The following is an 18,807-nucleotide window of genomic DNA, read 5'->3' on the forward strand; positions in this document are numbered from 1 at the left end:
AAAACCAAGTATTGTCCTTTGAAACGATCATTAAACAAAGGGGGACCATTAGCCACTGGGGTTCATTTATCAATAGAGACTAACTAGAAAGCCAAATAATCCAGTTTATTTAATTTATCATTAGCACACCATCTCTCTCTAAGTTTTAACTTTAAATTGGAAATGCGAAAAGTGGCTTCTGCACCCCCTTTTATCAGTAATATCTTTTCTTAAACAACTCTGCTCTGAAATCATTTCTATAAAAGTAACTACTTATAACAGAACTAAGATTTTTTTATATTCTATTAAACATTGTCAAGATTTTTAAAGAAATGCTTTAGTTTTTTCTTTAATTTAAATAATAAATTTTCAATATCTTGGATATTGTTTTTATTATTTAATATTTATTAATATAAAATACATACAATAATTAATAATTCATATCAGTTTTATAAAAAAAAAAATAAAATATAAAATAAAAAAAAAACTATTGTATAGATCTCTATCGTTGTTTATTGTTTTTGTTGAGTTTAAGACAAATTCTATTTTAAATATTGTATTTGAATTAATTTATATAAAATAAAATGGCAATGTGTGTAAAATTGAATTAATAGTTTAATGGAATTGTTAAAACGTCTGCTAATCAGTGTAAATTTATAATTATTTGTTCGTTTTTAAGCATTAATTAGGGTCTGTTCTAGTAAATCTTTGCCCTTTTACACCAAAATCATAACGTTTTTTTTAATGTTATTTTTCTTTTTTAAATTAATGTTAATTTTTCTTATGGTTTATTGATGGGTATTGATGTGCGCCTGTTACTTAAGAGAAAAATTCGTATACATGTGTATATTTTTGTTTGTTTATATAGTATTTTGTGTCGTCACATTTGAGTTTTCTTTATTTGTTTTATTGTAGATTTGAGTTTTATTATTGTTTTGTAATAGTTCGCTTTATTTGTTTTAAGAATCGGTTTACCTCATTGGGTTCCGATTCTTTAAACGCTAGCGATTCCGTTTAGTCTTTCGGCTGACGTTACCCTCAATGATGATCTATAAAAAAGTTAAAAGGAATCAAAATTAATGTACATATTTATAATTAAAGTTGAAATGTTGAAAGAAACGTGAATCGGAGAAAATAATTAAAGGAGACATTTTGAAACAGTCTATCTATCTATCTATCTATCTATCTATCTATCTATCTATCTATCTATCTATCTATCTATCTATCTATCTATCTATCTATCTATCTATCTATCTATCTACCTATCTATCTATCTATCTATCTATCTATCTATCTATCTATCTATCTATCTATCTATTATCTATCTATCTACCTATCTATCTATCTATCTATCTATCTATCTATCTATCTATCTATCTATCTATCTCATCTATCTATCTATCTATCTATCTATCATCTATCTATCTAACCTACCTATCTATCTATCTATCTATCTATCTATCTATCTATCTATCTAATCTATCTATCTTATCTATCTAATCTATCTACCATCTATCTCTTATCTATCTATCTTCTATCTACTATCTATCGATCTATCTATTCTATCTATCTATCTATCTATCTATCTATTATCTATTCTATCTATCTATCTAATCTATCTATCTATCTATCTATCTATCTATCTACAATCTATCTATCTATCTATCTATCTATCTTCTATCTATTAATCTATCTTATCTATCTATCTTATCTATCTATAGTCAATCTAATCTCTATCTATCTATCTATCTATCTATCTATCTATCTATCTAATCTATCTAATCTATCTATCTATCTATCTATCTATCTATGCTATCTATCTATTCTATCTACTATCTATCTATCTATCTATCTATCTATCTATCTATCTATCTATCTATCTATCTATCTATCTATCTATCTATCTATCTATCTATCTATCTATCTATCTATCTATCTATCTATCTATCTATCTATCTATCTATCTATCTATCTATCTATCTATCTATCTATCTATCTATCTATCTATCTATCTATCTATCTATCTATCTATCTATCTATCTATCTATCTATCTATCTATCTATCTATCTATCTATCTACTCTATCTATCTATCTATCTATCTATCTATCTATCTATCTATCTATCTATCTATCTATCTATCTATCTATCTATCTATCTATCTATCTATCTATCTATCTATCATCTATCTATCTATCTATCTATCTATCTATCTATCTATCTATCTATCTATCTATCTATCTATCTATCTATCTATCTATCTATCTATCTATCTATCTATCTATCTATCTATCTATCTATCTATCTATCTATCTATCTATCTATCTATCTATCTATCTATCTATCTATCTATCTATCTATCTATCTATCTATCTATCTATCTATCTATCTATCTATCTATCTATCTATCTATCCTATCTATCTATCTATCTATCTATCTATCTATCTATCTATCTATCTATCTATCTATCTATCTATCTATCTATCTATCTATATCTATCTATCTATCTATCTATCTATCTATCTATCTATCTATCTATCTATCTATCTATCTATCTATCTATCTATCTATCTATCTATCTATCTATCTATCTCTATCTATCTATCTATCTATCTCTATCTATCTATCTATCTATCTATCTATCTATCTATCTATCTATCTATCTATCTATCTATCTATCTATCTATCTATCTCTATCTATCTATCTATCTATCTATCTATCTATCTATCTCTATCTATCTATCTATCTATCTATCTATCTATCTATCTATCTATCTATCTATCTATCTATCTATCATCTATCTATCTATCTATCTATCTATCTATCTATCTATCTATCTCTATCTATCGATATCTATCTTACCTGCAATATTTGACTGGCTTCAAAAGCAGTTCCGGGCAGTAATATAACCGGCGATGAGACATGTCCCGCCTCCACACACAACATATTCGGAAATTCATCATCACCGAAATCCCCTATTTCACGGGCCTTATCAATCCAAGGATTCCAAATAACGGTATCGGGGAAATTATACTTGTGTATACGCATTTTGCGGCCCGACACAACATTCGTTATAATGTGTTCTTGAGGCGTATGCTGGTAAATGCGATCGGTCCACTCATTTACCGTCACAACTTCACGGCCCTCTTGATACAAAGCACCATCGCGAGTCTAAGAACAACTTTATTAGAATTGAAGAAAAACATTTGATTTTTAGGACCACAAACCTTATCCATAAAGGTACAACCATGCAGTCCAGTTATTTGACAACGTCTAACATCAGGAACTTTTAAATACGTATGCAATAATAGATTAAATGTAAGCGCTAAGTCTTTACTAGGATTATAGACACCTATATGAAAATGTAATTCCTTTTCACGCAATATCAAACGATATGTGATGCGAAATCTATAAATAAATTATAATTTTAGAACTAATATTAAAATTTTGTTTTCTAAATTGTTAAACTTCTTACTGATAATTCCACATAGATCTAGTGAATTCATTGTCCATTAAAGAAAATATAGCCTCTACATCACCATTATGCAGCCGTTCCGGTGGTCTCTCTAAGTTCCATCGCGTTATGCGTGCAAAACCATGTTGAGCACCAAATGACCATGGACCGAATTGAGCTATTGGGAGGAGTTTAAAAAGACGAATAGTTATAATGAAAATGAACTCAACAGAAAATTGCTTAATTTGAGACTTACGGAAGACGAATGGTATGCCGCCACGTATTGCCTTTTTCCCATCAAAAGAGGCCAATTTGCTGTAAGTAAATGGAAAAAATTTATTAAGTTTACTATTATAATATAATAGTCTATATGCTTGTCTTTGGTTTAGACTATTTATAGTCTAGTCTATAGGCTATTGTCTAGCCTGTGGTCTATCTAGTCAATTCTAATGACATCTATCTATCTTCTATATATATAAAATTCTAACGTTACTGACTGACTGACTGATTCACTGACTGATTCATCATCGCACGCCTAAACGGTTAAAGCTAAAGAGCTGAAATTTGGACAGGAGGTTGGTCTTCCACCAAACAGATCCACTAAGACGGGATTTTTGGAAATTCGAATGTTTAGGGGGTAAAAAAGGGTAAAAACGGGTAAATTCGGTAACCTCATATCTCCTAAACTAGACAAGATACAAAAACAGTTTAAAGCATATCGTCGTTCATTTAAAAAATTATTGGACAGGTGTCTGGTACTTTTTTCAAATTCGGCCCCTTTAGGGAATAAACGGGTAAAAACTGTATTTTGGTACTTTCTTCGCACCCCATGTATCTTTTAAACCAGTGAACGTTCAAAAAATAACTTAACGAAAAAATATAAATTTAGTACTTTTTGGATATTCGTTCGTTTAAGGGGTTAAAATTGAACCTATTTTTGGTACTTTTTTCATAAAACATTGTTTTTGGTTTATTAACTTATACATATGAATACATAATAACGGGCTCCCACTACGATGTTGCAACTTTTTGGAATAGAATTTTTATTTCGCTAATGGGGAGAAAAAAAGTACCAAAAGGGGTAAAAACGGGAAATTTGATTTTATTCAAACACAATGATCCAATTTAGATAAAATTTTTAAACTTATAAACACTAAATACCTAATGGGATATTTTTTTGGTACTTTTTCATTCTCCAACTGGTACCTTTTGAGTTTTCTATGATATTGAAATAGAAACATGAAATTAATAATAAAGGGACTTTTCGCTACTTTTTCGTTCTACACAGGTACTTTTTTGAGTTTTCTTTAAAATTAACCCTAGAAACATTAAATTAAGCATGTAGAGCCCGGAGTAAATGAGAATCTATAAAAGGGGACTTTTTCGTACTTTTTCGTCCTTCGACTGGTACTTTTTGAGTTTTCTATAAAATTTAACTTAGAAACATGAAATTAATCATGTAGAGCCTGGAGTAAATTAGAATCTATAAAAGGGGACTTATTGGTACTTTATCGTAATTTGACTGGTACCTTTTTAGGTTTTCTATTAAATTGAACCTAGAAGTAAATGATAATCTATAAAAGGGAACTTTTTGGCACCTTTTCGTTCTTCAAAAGGTACTTTATAAATTTTCTATAATGTTGAACCTAGAAACATTAAATTATGAATGTAGAGCCCGGATTGAGAACCTATAAAAGGGGACTTTTTGGTACTTTTTCGTTCTTCAAAAGGTACTTTTTGAATTTTCTATAATATTGAACCTAGAAACATGAACTTAAACATGTAGAGCCTGGAGTAAATGAGAATATATAAGAGGGGACTTTTTGGTACTTTTTCGTTCTTCAAAAGGTACTTTTTGAATTTTCTATAATATTGAACCTAGAAACATGAAAATAAGCATGTTGAAAATAAGCATGTTTTTGGTACTTTTTCGTTCTTCAAAAGGTACTTTTTGTGTTTTTTATAACATGAAATTAACCATGTGGAGCCCGGAGTTAATGAGAATCTATAAAAGGGGACCCTTTGATAATTTTTCGTTCTTCAATTGGTACTTTTTGAATTTTCTATAATATTGAACTTAGGAACATGAAATTAAATAAAAGAGGTCTTTTGGTACTTTTTCGTACTTCATTGGTACTTTTTGATTTTTCTAAAATATTGAATATATAAACATAAATTTAAAAAGGGGACTTTTTGATATTGCAGATATATATACATTTACAATAATATTTATTTTATTCCATTACGATGAGGGTAGCGAAGCACAGTATAACAATCAATATTTGAAAAATCTTTCTATACTACTATTTTCATATTAGCTATAAATATAATTTCCTGACAAAATGTTATTTTCTATTCCATTCACAGTACCTAAGTATCTATGGCGTGTTCAAAGTAAAAGAACCATTTCAAATGAATATGTTTTGTTCAAAAAATTCTAGTAACAAACAAAAATCATAGCCACTTTAACAACAAAAACAACAAATATTTATTTTTATGGTTTAAAATCTCTAGTTAAAAAACAACTTAAGAATCTTGTATATATCTATATAAATATGATTCTTCAATAGGAATAACATAACAAACATTTAAACATTCACAAATCCAATGCATTCACACATAACGTGTTGTGAAAAACTATTCCAGACATTAAGAAATTTCGTATATTTTTTAACAAAAAAATATTAAATACTCTCGTTTGAATGTAGTACGTACGTACAAGTAATATTAACTTCAAAAAAATTGTCTGGGTTTTTTGTCTTGATGCTCGTGTTTTTTTTTTTGTGTTCTTTTCTTTACGTAATTCGCTTTTGAAGTTTAAATGAAGTAAAACTTTTTATTTTCTTTCATCAAAATCATCATCATCTACTACAAAGAGACGACTAAACACATACGGAACACGTTGCAGGAATACACAGTCGAATGGAGGAGAGACCCTCAAAGAAAATGATCAGTTAAGGAAGTTGAATTGGAACTATGTATATGCAAGCGAATGATGGCTGAAGAACTGAATCTAGTAGTTAGTTAGTTTGAAAGAATGATATACATATGTAAAATCAGGGCCTGCTCTGAGTTCCTTTACCAGATTATCTGGTGGGAATCGAATCCATGACCTCCAGTCCAACAACAGACTAGACCCACTAATGTATCGTTGACACCCAAGAACTGAATCTAACTATAAAGTAGCAAGTATCCTTCGAATAAGTTCCTTCAACGAATTAGCAAGTATCAAAAGTTTGTAGTATTTCGAGAGAGTGAGGTTCAGGTACCGGAAATAATAATGAGACCCAAGTATAACCTGAATTTTAAAAGTGCGAAAACGGTGTCAAAAGTCTATTTTACTCTCAGTACATCAACGACTTATCAAGACCTTATATATTTTTTAAAAATACCAGTTTATATTTTTTAAAAATATCTACCAGGGGTTTCCATAGTATTTTGCTTCAAGAATCCAGAAGATTTTATACAATATCATTGACCCCAAAACATTATCGGTTGGTGTCTATTCTGTTTTTTAACACTGTAGAGCGTCAAGACAAGTATCACTGCCCTGTCATTCTATATAAATTTTCTGAAAGTTTTTCAAAGATCATAATTCAGTTTAGATCCTTCTCTAATCTATAGTCTAGTCTTATAGTCTAGTCTATAGTCTAGTCATAGTCTAGTCTATAGTCTAGTCTATAGTCTAGTCTATAGTCTAGTCTATAGTCTAGTCTATAGTCTAGTCTATAGTCTAGTCTATAGTCTAGTCTATAGTCTAGTCTATAGTCTAGTCTATAGTCTAGTCTATAGTCTAGTCTATAGTCTAGTCTATAGTCTAGTCTATAGTCTAGTCTATAGTCTAGTCTATAGTCTAGTCTATAGTCTAGTCTATAGTCTAGTCTAGTCTATAGTCTAGTCTATAGTCTAGTCTAGTCTATAGTCTAGTCTATAGTCTAGTCTATAGTCTAGTCTATAGTCTAGTCTATAGTCTAGTCTATAGTCTAGTCTATAGTCTAGTCTATAGTCTAGTCTATAGTCTAGTCTATAGTCTAGTCTATAGTCTAGTCTATAGTCTAATCTATAGTCTAATCTATAGTCTAGTCTATAGTCTAGTCTATAGTCTAGTCTAGTCTACAGTCTAGTCTATAGTCTAGTCTATAGTCTAGTCTATAGTCTAGTCTATAGTCTAGTCTATAGTCTACTCTATAGTCTAGTCTACAGTCTAGTCTATAGTCTAGTCTATAGTCTAGTCTATAGTCTAGTCTATAGTCTAGTCTAGTCTATAGTCTAGTCTAGTCTATAGTCTAGTCTATAGTCTAGTCTATAGTCTAGTCTATAGTCTAGTCTATAGTCTAGTCTAGTCTATAGTCTAGTCTATAGTCTAGTCTAGTCTATAGTCTAGTCTATAGTCTAGTCTATAGTCTAGTCTATAGTCTAGTCTATAGTCTAGTCTATAGTCTAGTCTATAGTCTAGTCTATAGTCTAGTCTATAGTCTAGTCTATAGTGTATAGTCTAGTCTATAGTCTAGTCTATAGTCTAGTCTATAGTCTAGTCTATAGTCTAGTCTATAGTCTAGTCTATAGTCTAGTCTATAGTCTAGTCTATAGTCTAGTCTATAGTCTAGTCTATAGTCTAGTCTATAGTCTAGTCTATAGTCTAGTCTATAGTCTAGTCTATAGTCTAGTATATAGTCTAGTCTATAGTCTAGTCTATAGTCTAGTCTATAGTCTAGTCTATAGTCTAGTCTATAGTCTAGTCTATAGTCTAGTCTATAGTCTAGTCTATAGTCTATAGTCTAGTCTATAGTCTAGTCTATAGTCTAGTCTATAGTCTAGTCTATAGTCTAGTCTATAGTCTAGTCTATAGTCTAGTCTAGTCTAGTCTATAGTCTAGTCTATAGTCTAGTCTAGTCTAGTCTATAGTCTAGTCTATAGTCTAGTCTAGTCTATAGTCTAGTCTATAGTCTAGTCTATAGTCTAGTCTATAGTCTAGTCTATAGTCTAGTCTATAGTCTAGTCTATAGTCTAGTCTATAGTCTAGTCTATAGTCTAGTCTATAGTCTAGTCTATAGTCTAGTCTATAGTCTAGTCTATAGTCTAGTCTATAGTCTAGTCTATAGTCTAGTCTATAGTCTAGTCTATAGTCTAATCTATAGTCTAGTCTATAGTCTAGTCTATAGTCTAGTCTATAGTCTAGTCTATAGTCTAGTCTATAGTCTAGTCTATAGTCTAGTCTATAGTCTAGTCTATAGTCTAGTCTATAGTCTAGTCTATAGTCTAGTCTATAGTCTAGTCTATAGTCTAGTCTAGTCTATAGTCTAGTCTATAGTCTAGTCTATAGTCTAGTCTATAGTCTAGTCTATAGTCTAGTCTATAGTCTAGTCTATAGTCTAGTCTAGTCTATAGTCTAGTCTATAGTCTAGTCTAGTCTATAGTCTAGTCTATAGTCTAGTCTATAGTCTAGTCTATAGTCTAGTCTATAGTCTAGTCTATAGTCTAGTCTATAGTCTAGTCTATAGTCTAGTCTATAGTCTAGTCTATAGTCTAGTCTATAGTCTAGTCTATAGTCTAGTCTATAGTCTAGTCTATAGTCTAGTCTATAGTCTAGTCTATAGTCTAGTCTATAGTCTAGTCTATAGTCTAGTCTATAGTCTAGTCTATAGTCTAGTCTATAGTCTAGTCTATAGTCTAGTCTATAGTCTAGTCTATAGTCTAGTCTATAGTCTAGTCTATAGTCTAGTCTATAGTCTAGTCTATACTCTAGTCTATAGTCTAGTCTATAGTCTAGTCTATAGTCTAGTCTATAGTCTAGTCTATAGTCTAGTCTATAGTCTAGTCTATAGTCTAGTCCATAGTCTAGTCTATAGTCTAGTCTATAGTCAAGTCTATAGTCTAGTCTAGTCTAGTCTATAGTCTAGTCTATAGTCTAGTCTATAGTCTAGTCTATAGTCTAGTCTATAGTCTAGTCTATAGTCTAGTCTATAGTCTAGTCTAGTCTAGTCTATAGTCTAGTCTATAGTCTAGTCTATAGTCTAGTCTATAGTCTAGTCTATAGTCTAGTCTAGTCTATAGTCTAGTCTATAGTCTAGTCTATAGTCTAGTCTATAGTCTAGTCTATAGTCTAGTCTATAGTCTAGTCTATAGTCTAGTCTATAGTCTAGTCTATAGTCTAGTCTATAGTCTAGTCTATAGTCTAGTCTATAGTCTAGTCTATAGTCTAGTCTATAGCCTAGTCTATAGTCTAGTCTATAGTCTAGTCTATAGTCTAGTCTATAGTCTAGTCTATAGTCTAGTCTATCGTTAGTCTATAGTCTAGTCTAGTCTAGTCTTATAGTCTATAGTCTCTAGTCTTATAGTTTAGTCTATGTCTAGTCTATAGTCTAGTCTATAGTTTAGTCTAGTCTAGTCTATAGTCTAGTCTATAGTTCTAGTCTATAGGCTAGTCTATAGTCTAGTCTAGCTAAGTCTAGTCTATAGTCTAGTCTATAGTCTAGTTTAGTCTATAGTCTAGCCCATAGTCTGGTCTATAGTCTAGTCTATAGTCAGCCTTTCATTTTAAGTGTCATAAGTGCAACTTATTTTTCTACAACATTACATTTTCGAGTGTCCAAATCATGCATAGATAGTATGTAGATGGATGGATGGTTGATTTTTGGGTCCGAAGTATGCATGTTTAGCAACATTGTTGTTGTTTGTTATTCTGCAACAACAAATACACAAAAACTAACGAAATCTCAAAGAATGAAGCACGACAAAAACAAGAACAATAACAACAAAAAATAATATAAAAAAACGACGAAAACTGCGCCAATAATTGAAGGGAATTCATCCGCATATGTTGGAGATTCTCACAGAAATATGGAAGAGCAAAAAAAAAGCAACTGCAACAAGCTGAGAATTCCAAATGACAAATATGCGAAAAAGTATTTATTTTGAAAGAAAAATAAGTTTTTTTTTCTTTAATAAATGGTAAATGTGTCGTATGATCTTAAATAGTGGGATGTGATTGCTTGTTTTTGGAATATTTACTTAAAAAGCTGGTAGCAATATTGATTAGACGATGCACAAGTTGGCGGCGGTACAGTTAATGCAGGAAATTTTGCCAGATCAAAGGGAATATTTCGGCGAACAAAAATGAAAAATGAACAAATGATTTTACTCAAAAGTATTCAAATGAAATATGTAATGGCTTTAGAGCATAAAAACTCTTAACATTCGGATCAAAGGGATCAAAGAATATAACGTTAACCCGTGTATATTCAGCTCTAAAGTTTACATTAAATCTGAAGCCAACGGGTCCGTTGTCACATCTTTTCATGCAAATCCTTATAGAGATCTATGAACGGAATTATCGTCTAATGTTCAGAAACTTCGTTTTCTGGACTTAATTCCTTAGACTTCTCTAAACAGTGCTCATGAGGGATGTAATTTGTGGAATAAAAACCCAAAATATATTTGAATCAAATTTCGTCGAATATCTGGTAATGATGAAGAGAGTATTTCACTATCCGCTCCAAATGCTCTACATTTGACTGAATCCAAAGGTCCAGTTTTGTATAGTTCTCATGACGTTTGGGAAACTCATGCAAACCTTTGTATAGAGACCTATGAACGGAATTATCGTCTAATGTTCAGAAACTTCGTTTTCTGGACTTAATTCCTTAGCCTTCTGTAAACAGTGTTCCTGAGGGATGTAAAATCTGGAATAATAACCCAAAATATTTAAATCTAATTTCGTCGAATATCTGGTAATGATAAAGAAAGTATTTCACTATACTCTACAAATACTTTACATACGACTAAAACCAAAGGTCCAGTTTTGTATAGTTCTCATCTCGTTTGGGAAACTCATAGGATTTAAGTGATCCTAACTATCCAGTATTTTCAACTTTTTAAGGTAAACTTTCGCCGATATTATATATATAATTTAAAGTTCCATTTTAAAAACTCTTCTTATTTAAAAATTCAAAGAAATTTCTTTATCTTTAAGGATATTTCTTTATCTTTAAGGATATTTCTTTAACACAAGAATATCAAATGGAAAAACCATCTTCTCTTAACGAATGCAAAACTTACTTTTCTACCCTAATAACGTGGATGGATATATAAAAAAAGTTTTGAAATACATATCATTAAATCCAACAAAAACTGAATGATTATAAAAGAACAAACTAAGTACGAAGTCGTATTCATACTCATACCTCGTATATACATATGTACATATATTTAAACAAAGTACGAACAAGTATACGTTTCTTTTTATCGGTATATGTAGAGAGTTTTTTACCCTAAACTGTTTTTCATCTGATTCGGTTAATATTAGTAGGAAGTGAAGGAATGAATTCGTAAATGATAATTCCAATAGATGTTGTCAGTCGATGGTAATAACGTTATTTTGTTATCATCAGTCACTGACGACGATAAAGGTACTATTCCACAGTCAACCTTTCATGAACGATAAGTGACCAAATTCACAATTGTTCGAGTAATATATCAGCCGAAACCCTCGCCAATAAGATGGAAGAGATCCGCCACTTTTGTTCAGGTACTAGAGCTATCTAATCACTTACCACCGCAGTAGGGATGCTTAATGCCCGACAATCTTCAGACGTATGGGTCTGGTATTAACAGAATTAACCCTGAACATGCCCTGACAAAGAAGGGAATTTTATCGATAGCACATGAATAGGATACTTTACATTCGATACATTCGGCACACAACTTCGATAGTATGGCGGGTTTGCGGTTGGGTGATCTCAGGACTGGTATTCTTTTGATATCAACAAATTCTCTCCAACAGTCACCTCACAGTATCCCGAAATATTACTTTCAGCAAATATCAATCTTTAAACTAATATTCTATTCCCGCGATGAATGTGGTTGAAGCCTAACCACAATCACCACGTTCCAGAAGGGACCTCTCCTATAAGCGGCACAAGACAACGTTCGAAACTATACTTGCGCACCAGCTGGTCGCAAGTCAAATAGCTTCACCCATCTATTGTACCATCAGACAAAAGTTACTGGTAGTCCCGAAATATTACTTTCAGCAAATATCAATCTTTAAACCAATATTCTATTTCCGCGATTTAGGCTTCACCCACAATCACCACGTTGCAGAAGGGACCTCTCCTATAAGCGGCACAAGACGACGTTCGAAACTATACTTGCGCATCAGCTGGTCGCAAGTCAAATAACTTCACCCATTTATTGTAGCATCGGACAAAAGTTACTGGTAGCACCTTTATAGCAACCGGAATACAATAACACCAAGGTGATGGCGGTACACCCCCGGTAGGAACACATACAGGACAGCACAACTCACCAAGTTAGACGACCGGAATGTGACTAATGCCGAGAGTGAAAAACAAGAACACATAATCTTCCAATGGCAAGCCTTTAACTAGATCTAAATACTTTGGTGGCGATTTTATACCGGATATTCAATTCTGGAGGAACATTGATTAGAACATTTTAAAAAATTGCTTCTAGGAGACTGAGTTTCAGGACATTGGATGAAAATTTCTTTTAAACATTTTCTATAAAAAGGAGCACACAATAGGATGGCTAATATCCAAGGTGTATTTTTTGTGGATCAGATGTAATATATCTCCTCCTTTAGATCTAAGCTAGTTGTACCATGATTACTCATGTTTTCCATGCTACATTAACAGTACCACACCTCCGATTTAACAGAATCATACCCATTGTATGATAGATCTTACTTTTAGCCATGAGATATCTCCGTAGGTCATTAAGTTTAGACCCACATAACTCACCAAGATTTCTATTGGCGTCTGTAGTAGGGACATTCGCATGACATCGCGACCGTCTTCCAATATTTCCGCGGTTATTGAGGTCATACATAGTAAGTAAGAGGCTGTTGTTATTGCAACATCACAGTTCATTTCTAAACTCTTGCATCGTTCACTTTTAGCAGGAATTCCGACTCGGAACATTCTATTAAAGTCCGTGTGTATGGTATAATATAGTCAAAAGGTTGATTCAAGACTGAAAGTTCATTTTTAAACTCTTGCATCGTTCCCTTTTGGAAGGAATTCCGACTCGGAACATTCAATTAAAGTCCGTGTGTATGGTATAATATAGTCAAAAGATTGATTCAAGACTGAGAGTCTTGATATACTGGAGCGGTAATCGACGGATCTTTTTAGCAATTCAATGATTAAAACCATTTAAAACTCTGCTCTAAAGAACACACAAACACAAAATAAACAAGTAAAAGTTTTTTGTTTGATGACCAGTTTTTATGATCCTAGATTTGATAGTTCAAAAAAAACAACAAACAGAATACACACAAATAAATATTTATACACCACACACACGCATAATAAAACAGAAAACAGTAAAAACCATACATATTTACCTCAACATAAAAGGCGGGCAGAAATTGCCGTTAGTAACTAAAGGAAACTAAGCGAAAAAAAAACTCTGAAATGGCCGAAAAAGTTATAAAAAAAAAAAAACAGCAAATTCGAAATGAAAATGCAACAGCTAAAAAAAGTTCTACCATGTGGAGCCATACCAACTGCCAACAACATAAAAAGAGAAAGAAAGAAAACAAAAAAAAAAAAGCGACAACCAACTAACTAAAGTTCAAAAAAAAGCTTGCAAACGTGAAATACGAAAAGTTTATGAGAAAAAAGCGCCAGAAAGGCAGCAGAACACACCAATACAACAGGAACAATAATAACAGCAGCAAGCAACAATCCACACCGACTACAAAAAAACAAAACGGATATTAAACAAAAAACAAAACGACAATAACAGCAAAAAGAAAAAAAATCCCCCAAACGACCAACATCAGCAAGCACAGAACCCAACAACATTGCCGCATTCTACTCATCATCATCATCAGCAACTCAATTGTAATACAAACGAAAAAAAAAAATGGACAAAAAAAACAAATAACAAATAGAAGAAGAGAATAAAAAACAGAGGATTGCACGAGTCCGTATATAGTAAATGTAGGGCCAACAACTAAAAACGAAAGCTAACTAACCATACAACCAACCAACGAACCACCGAGCCAAATCGTCAGTCAGTTTGTCAGCCATACGAAAAAAAAAAACTTACAACAACAACAATGCACAACACTCGTAGTATGGTCAACAACAAAAAATTATCGATTTATGTAGAAAGCAATATAAATGCGCGCAAATCCATTCATAAAAAACTACTGAACCACCGATTATAAAGTCTCACTCAAATAGTCAACCGTATTCGGTTTACAATAATCTAAAATCGGTTTGATTTTGAACGATCCACCAAATATTCAGAATCCAACTGATCAACATTGTATGTTGCACAAATCGCTGTCTGTTTCTCAGGTATAATTCGAGGACTAAAGTCATTTTATCTTCAGCAAGCTCTTAGTTTGGGTCGAATTATAGGTCCCATTGTGATATCGTTTTGGGATCTCACCAATTATGTTCTAATCCAAATGGTCAACGTTGCCTCGAAGACAATTCGTTGCCCTAATTAATGCGTGGATGTTGCTCAAAACGCTTTCTGGACATTGATCAATGATCGGTTATATAGAACCTTTTAATGGAACCTTTCCGCTACTATTGATTCCTCCTTGTAATGTTTACCCAATGTCATAGCGGGCTTCACTTATACACATTTAAATTCCCTCTTATACACATTACATTCCCTCTTTCGTAGAAAAGCTCAATAGGGTTAAAACGGAAAGAACTAAGGGACTGAAAATTCCATGAGAACAATCAATATATGCCCCGACAAGGAGGGGTACCTAATGCACCTGATACGCCACTATACCGTGTATAGCCATAACATCCGAGCCATATCAACAAGGTCAACGTTGACATGAGCGATACGTATCATCCGCATTCTTCAATGATCCACTCAAACACATTTCTAAACCTCAAGCCACACCCCCAAGTCTCTGATAATTCGGCAACAGCACCTAGAACATATTTGACCAAAATACACCAACAATAAATCAGGATACCTCTTTTTGCCAAAGTGGTGTGGATGTGGATCCAACTGAGCTCCAAAATTTCGCCAACAGGGGGAGCTGAGACGTATAATATATTAGCTATATGATTTCTGTTGAGATGGTAACATCACCGAGAAGAAGGGCCTACTAAATCAATACTAATCTCCTGAGGAGCAAGAGATTTCTATTCTCTATATAAGATCAATCGAGTGAATCTGTTGAACCGGTCAGCAACAAGAGACATTCAAATATACTATATCAGTTCTCTAATTCTCGTGATTTTGGGTTCAAACCACTGATACTATAAGTACCCCAAGTCGAAGTCGACTATTTTGTTCCAAAAAAAGTCGATAACTCGACTATCGTCTATGAAAAAAGTCGAAAAGTCGACTTTGTAAATAAAAGTCGAAAAGTCAAAAAATCGGAAAGTCGAAAAAAGTCGAAAAGTCGAAAAAAGTTGAAAGTCGAAAAAAGTCGGATAAGTCGAAAAAAGTCGAAGAAAGTCGAAAAAATCAAAAAGTCGGAAAAAGTCGAAAAGTCGAAAAAAGTCGAAAAGAGTCGAAATTTTAAAAAAGTGGAAAAGAGGTCAAAACTCTAAAATAGTCGGAAAAACTCGAAAAAAGTAAAAAAATTGTCGAAAATAGTCGAAAAAAAGTCGAAATAAATCGAAAATAGTCAAAAAGTCGTAAAAAATCAAAAAGTCGAAAAGTCGGAAAAAGTCGAAAAGTCGGAAAAAGTCGAAAAGTCGACCATTTATAAAATACTAAAAATCGAAAAGTCTAAAAGTCGACTTTTAAATAAATGAAAAAGGTCGAAAAGTCGAAAAATCTACTTTTCATAAAATGGAAAAAGTCGAAAGGTCGAAAAGTCGACTTTTAACTAAATGCAAAAAGTCGAAAAGTCGACTTTTAACTAAATGCAAAAAGTCGAAAAGTCGACTTTTCGTTTCAACTATAGAACCCTAGTTGCAGCCCGTTTTGAAAGCTTTTTGTGGCGAGTAACTTCAGGGTTGCCAGATTAGGCTGGTGGTGGTACAATCCCATTACAGTAGACATATGGGAACCTGTAGTAAGAGACGAGTTATCCGAAATGAAAATTGCAAAAAATATACATATTTAATGCTACTGAATTTATTGCATAAAACCAGACTGCGTGGACCAAACTGACTTCCACCTACATTGGGTTGCTTACAAACTATACAGATCTGGTGCTGGCTAAATTGAGTTGCCATAGAATTCGACTTATCAACGCTTTGTACGAGAAAAATACTTCCTTTCTGTTCCAATTTGTATTCAGTAGGACATCATTAATATCCCAAGTAATGCAGGGATCGGAAACGAGTTATTATTGTAAAAAGCTTATCTGTGAATCGCATCAATATTTTGAAGATACTTCCATATATATTTACATTAAAATCATCGGTTAAGTTAATTTTCCAAAAAAAACTTAATTCGGTTGGACTCTTATACAAACGAATAGTACCATCGTGTTTTGATGTTGGCGACAATGAGGATGAAATTGAGCAAAAACTAAAGAATAACACCAACACATTGCTAAACATAAAAACATATATTACATATACACAAACATATATTTTATGTACTACATCAGGGATGGAAATTCGTCATTTTGAAAAGATATATTGTTTATAGTTCAACTTGGCTCAGTTCAATGGCTTTTTTGGAATAAGAAGTACTCAGTTGTAGCGGTTATTGTTGAAACCGAAAGTCAGTTTATTGCTATTAATAGAAAGTTGACTTTTAGCAAGTTATGAAAAGTCGATTATTCGACTTTTTAGAATTTTTAAATTGTCATCTTTTCAAACTTTTTTAATATCGGCTATATTAGACTTTATTTTCTTGTTGATTTTAAGTTAAAAATAAATAGAATAACTTAACTAGGAAATATCGTTACTACAACATTTTCCATCCCTGCATATACATATAAATGCAATTCTCACATGACACGCTGAGTAAAAGTAGGAATCGGGAGAAAACATTCAACCAATATATATATTTTTTTTTTTTATTTATTATTTTTGTTGATTCACCACAGGACAACCAATGTTGTTGTTGTTTTTTGTTGTTGCTGCATTGACTCTCTACTAAAGAAAATGTAATGCTACTGATTTGTGTGCATTTAACCAGGTTTAAGATAAATGTCATCATCATCATCGTCGTCATTCCTACTGTAACACACATTGGGTACATTGAGGTACTCGTAAAGTTGTAACGATTTAACCGCTTGTTGGTTGTTTCTTGGTTTGTCCATTTTATGGATAGTTTTTAATTTTATTTGAATTTTGGCCAATTGTTTGAGTTTTTAACCTTTATTAAAAGGTTCTAATTTTTATCCAAATAACAAATTTAACAAGAAGTGTTCAAAGGACATTCCAAACTAAAATAAACTCATGTAAGAAAAAATTCGGACATTTCTTTCTTTCAATATTTTTGTATTGACTTATAAAACCCCCTCGCATATGTTTAATACATACATACATATGTATATGTATAAATGTTTTACTGCAGCTTCATTAGTTTTCTGCTTGGACTTGAGGAATCCCGTATATAATTTAAATCGAATGCGGTACCTAAGCTAACGTAGACTGTTGTTTGATATACTAGTTGGAGTTTTAGTTGATTTTTTTGAAATTTTACTAAAACTAAAACTTTTTCAAATCACTTTTTAGGTTAGCATACATACTACTGCTACTCTGCTGGCTCTATTTCTCGCTGATTAAAGTTACTCCATGAACTTTGAACTATCCGTTAAACAGTTTGCATTGTTTTTGTTGTTAATAGCAAAGTTTCAGTTAAAGGTCGTAAGCAAATGAATGTTTGCTTTAAAATAATTTAATGATTTGAATTTCTAAAAGTATAACAATTGCGAAAATATTTGTAACATTAATTGGAATAAACAATTCTAAATTGATAAAGAGAAATATCATTCGAGATCAGAAAATTTTTTCTACTTTTAATTTTAAAAAATCTCTTATAATATTAACCACAATTCCCAACCGATTTATATTTGACTTACCTGACAAATAACTGCTCTTGATTGTTGACCCGCCAAGATACTACAGTTGCACCTAAAATCATAAAATTTTTTTTACATTAATTTTACAGTGAAATAAAATTAATTAAAAACTTTAAGTTTTTATATGAGATCATAACATAACTATTCTATAGTCCAGTTTACAGACATTACTATAGTCCAGACTATAGACTTTAATATAGTCCAGACTATAGACTTTACTAAAGTCCAGACTACAGACTTTTCAGTAGTCCGGACTAAAGACCATTCTATAGTCCAGACTAAAGACTTTTCTATAGTCCAGACTAGAGACTATTCTATAGTCCAGACTATTCTATAGTCCAGACTAAAGACTATTCTATAGTCCAGACTATAGAC

At 32.1% G+C, this 18,807-nt stretch overlaps 1 protein-coding gene across 1 annotated transcript; it reads right to left on the bottom strand.

Moving 5' to 3' along the window:
• Positions 1 to 842: 842 nt before the first annotated feature.
• On the bottom strand, positions 843 to 18,541 carry LOC119606707 (glucose-6-phosphate 1-epimerase). The gene is made up of 6 exons (XM_037960275.1): positions 18,433 to 18,541; positions 3,691 to 3,749; positions 3,456 to 3,612; positions 3,208 to 3,388; positions 2,843 to 3,151; positions 843 to 1,028 (listed from the first exon to the last, which is right to left on the bottom strand). Exons 1-6 carry the CDS (start codon positions 18,492 to 18,494, stop codon positions 981 to 983), a joined length of 816 nt encoding a protein of 271 aa, XP_037816203.1. The 5' UTR covers positions 18,495 to 18,541; the 3' UTR covers positions 843 to 980.
• Between the last annotated feature and the right edge of the window lie 266 nt (positions 18,542 to 18,807).

Source organism: Lucilia sericata, unplaced genomic scaffold, assembly GCF_015586225.1.
Source record: "Lucilia sericata isolate MDLA Ls3-8-SP2 unplaced genomic scaffold, ASM1558622v1 Contig000615F_arrow, whole genome shotgun sequence".
Taxonomy (NCBI): domain Eukaryota; kingdom Metazoa; phylum Arthropoda; class Insecta; order Diptera; family Calliphoridae; genus Lucilia; species Lucilia sericata.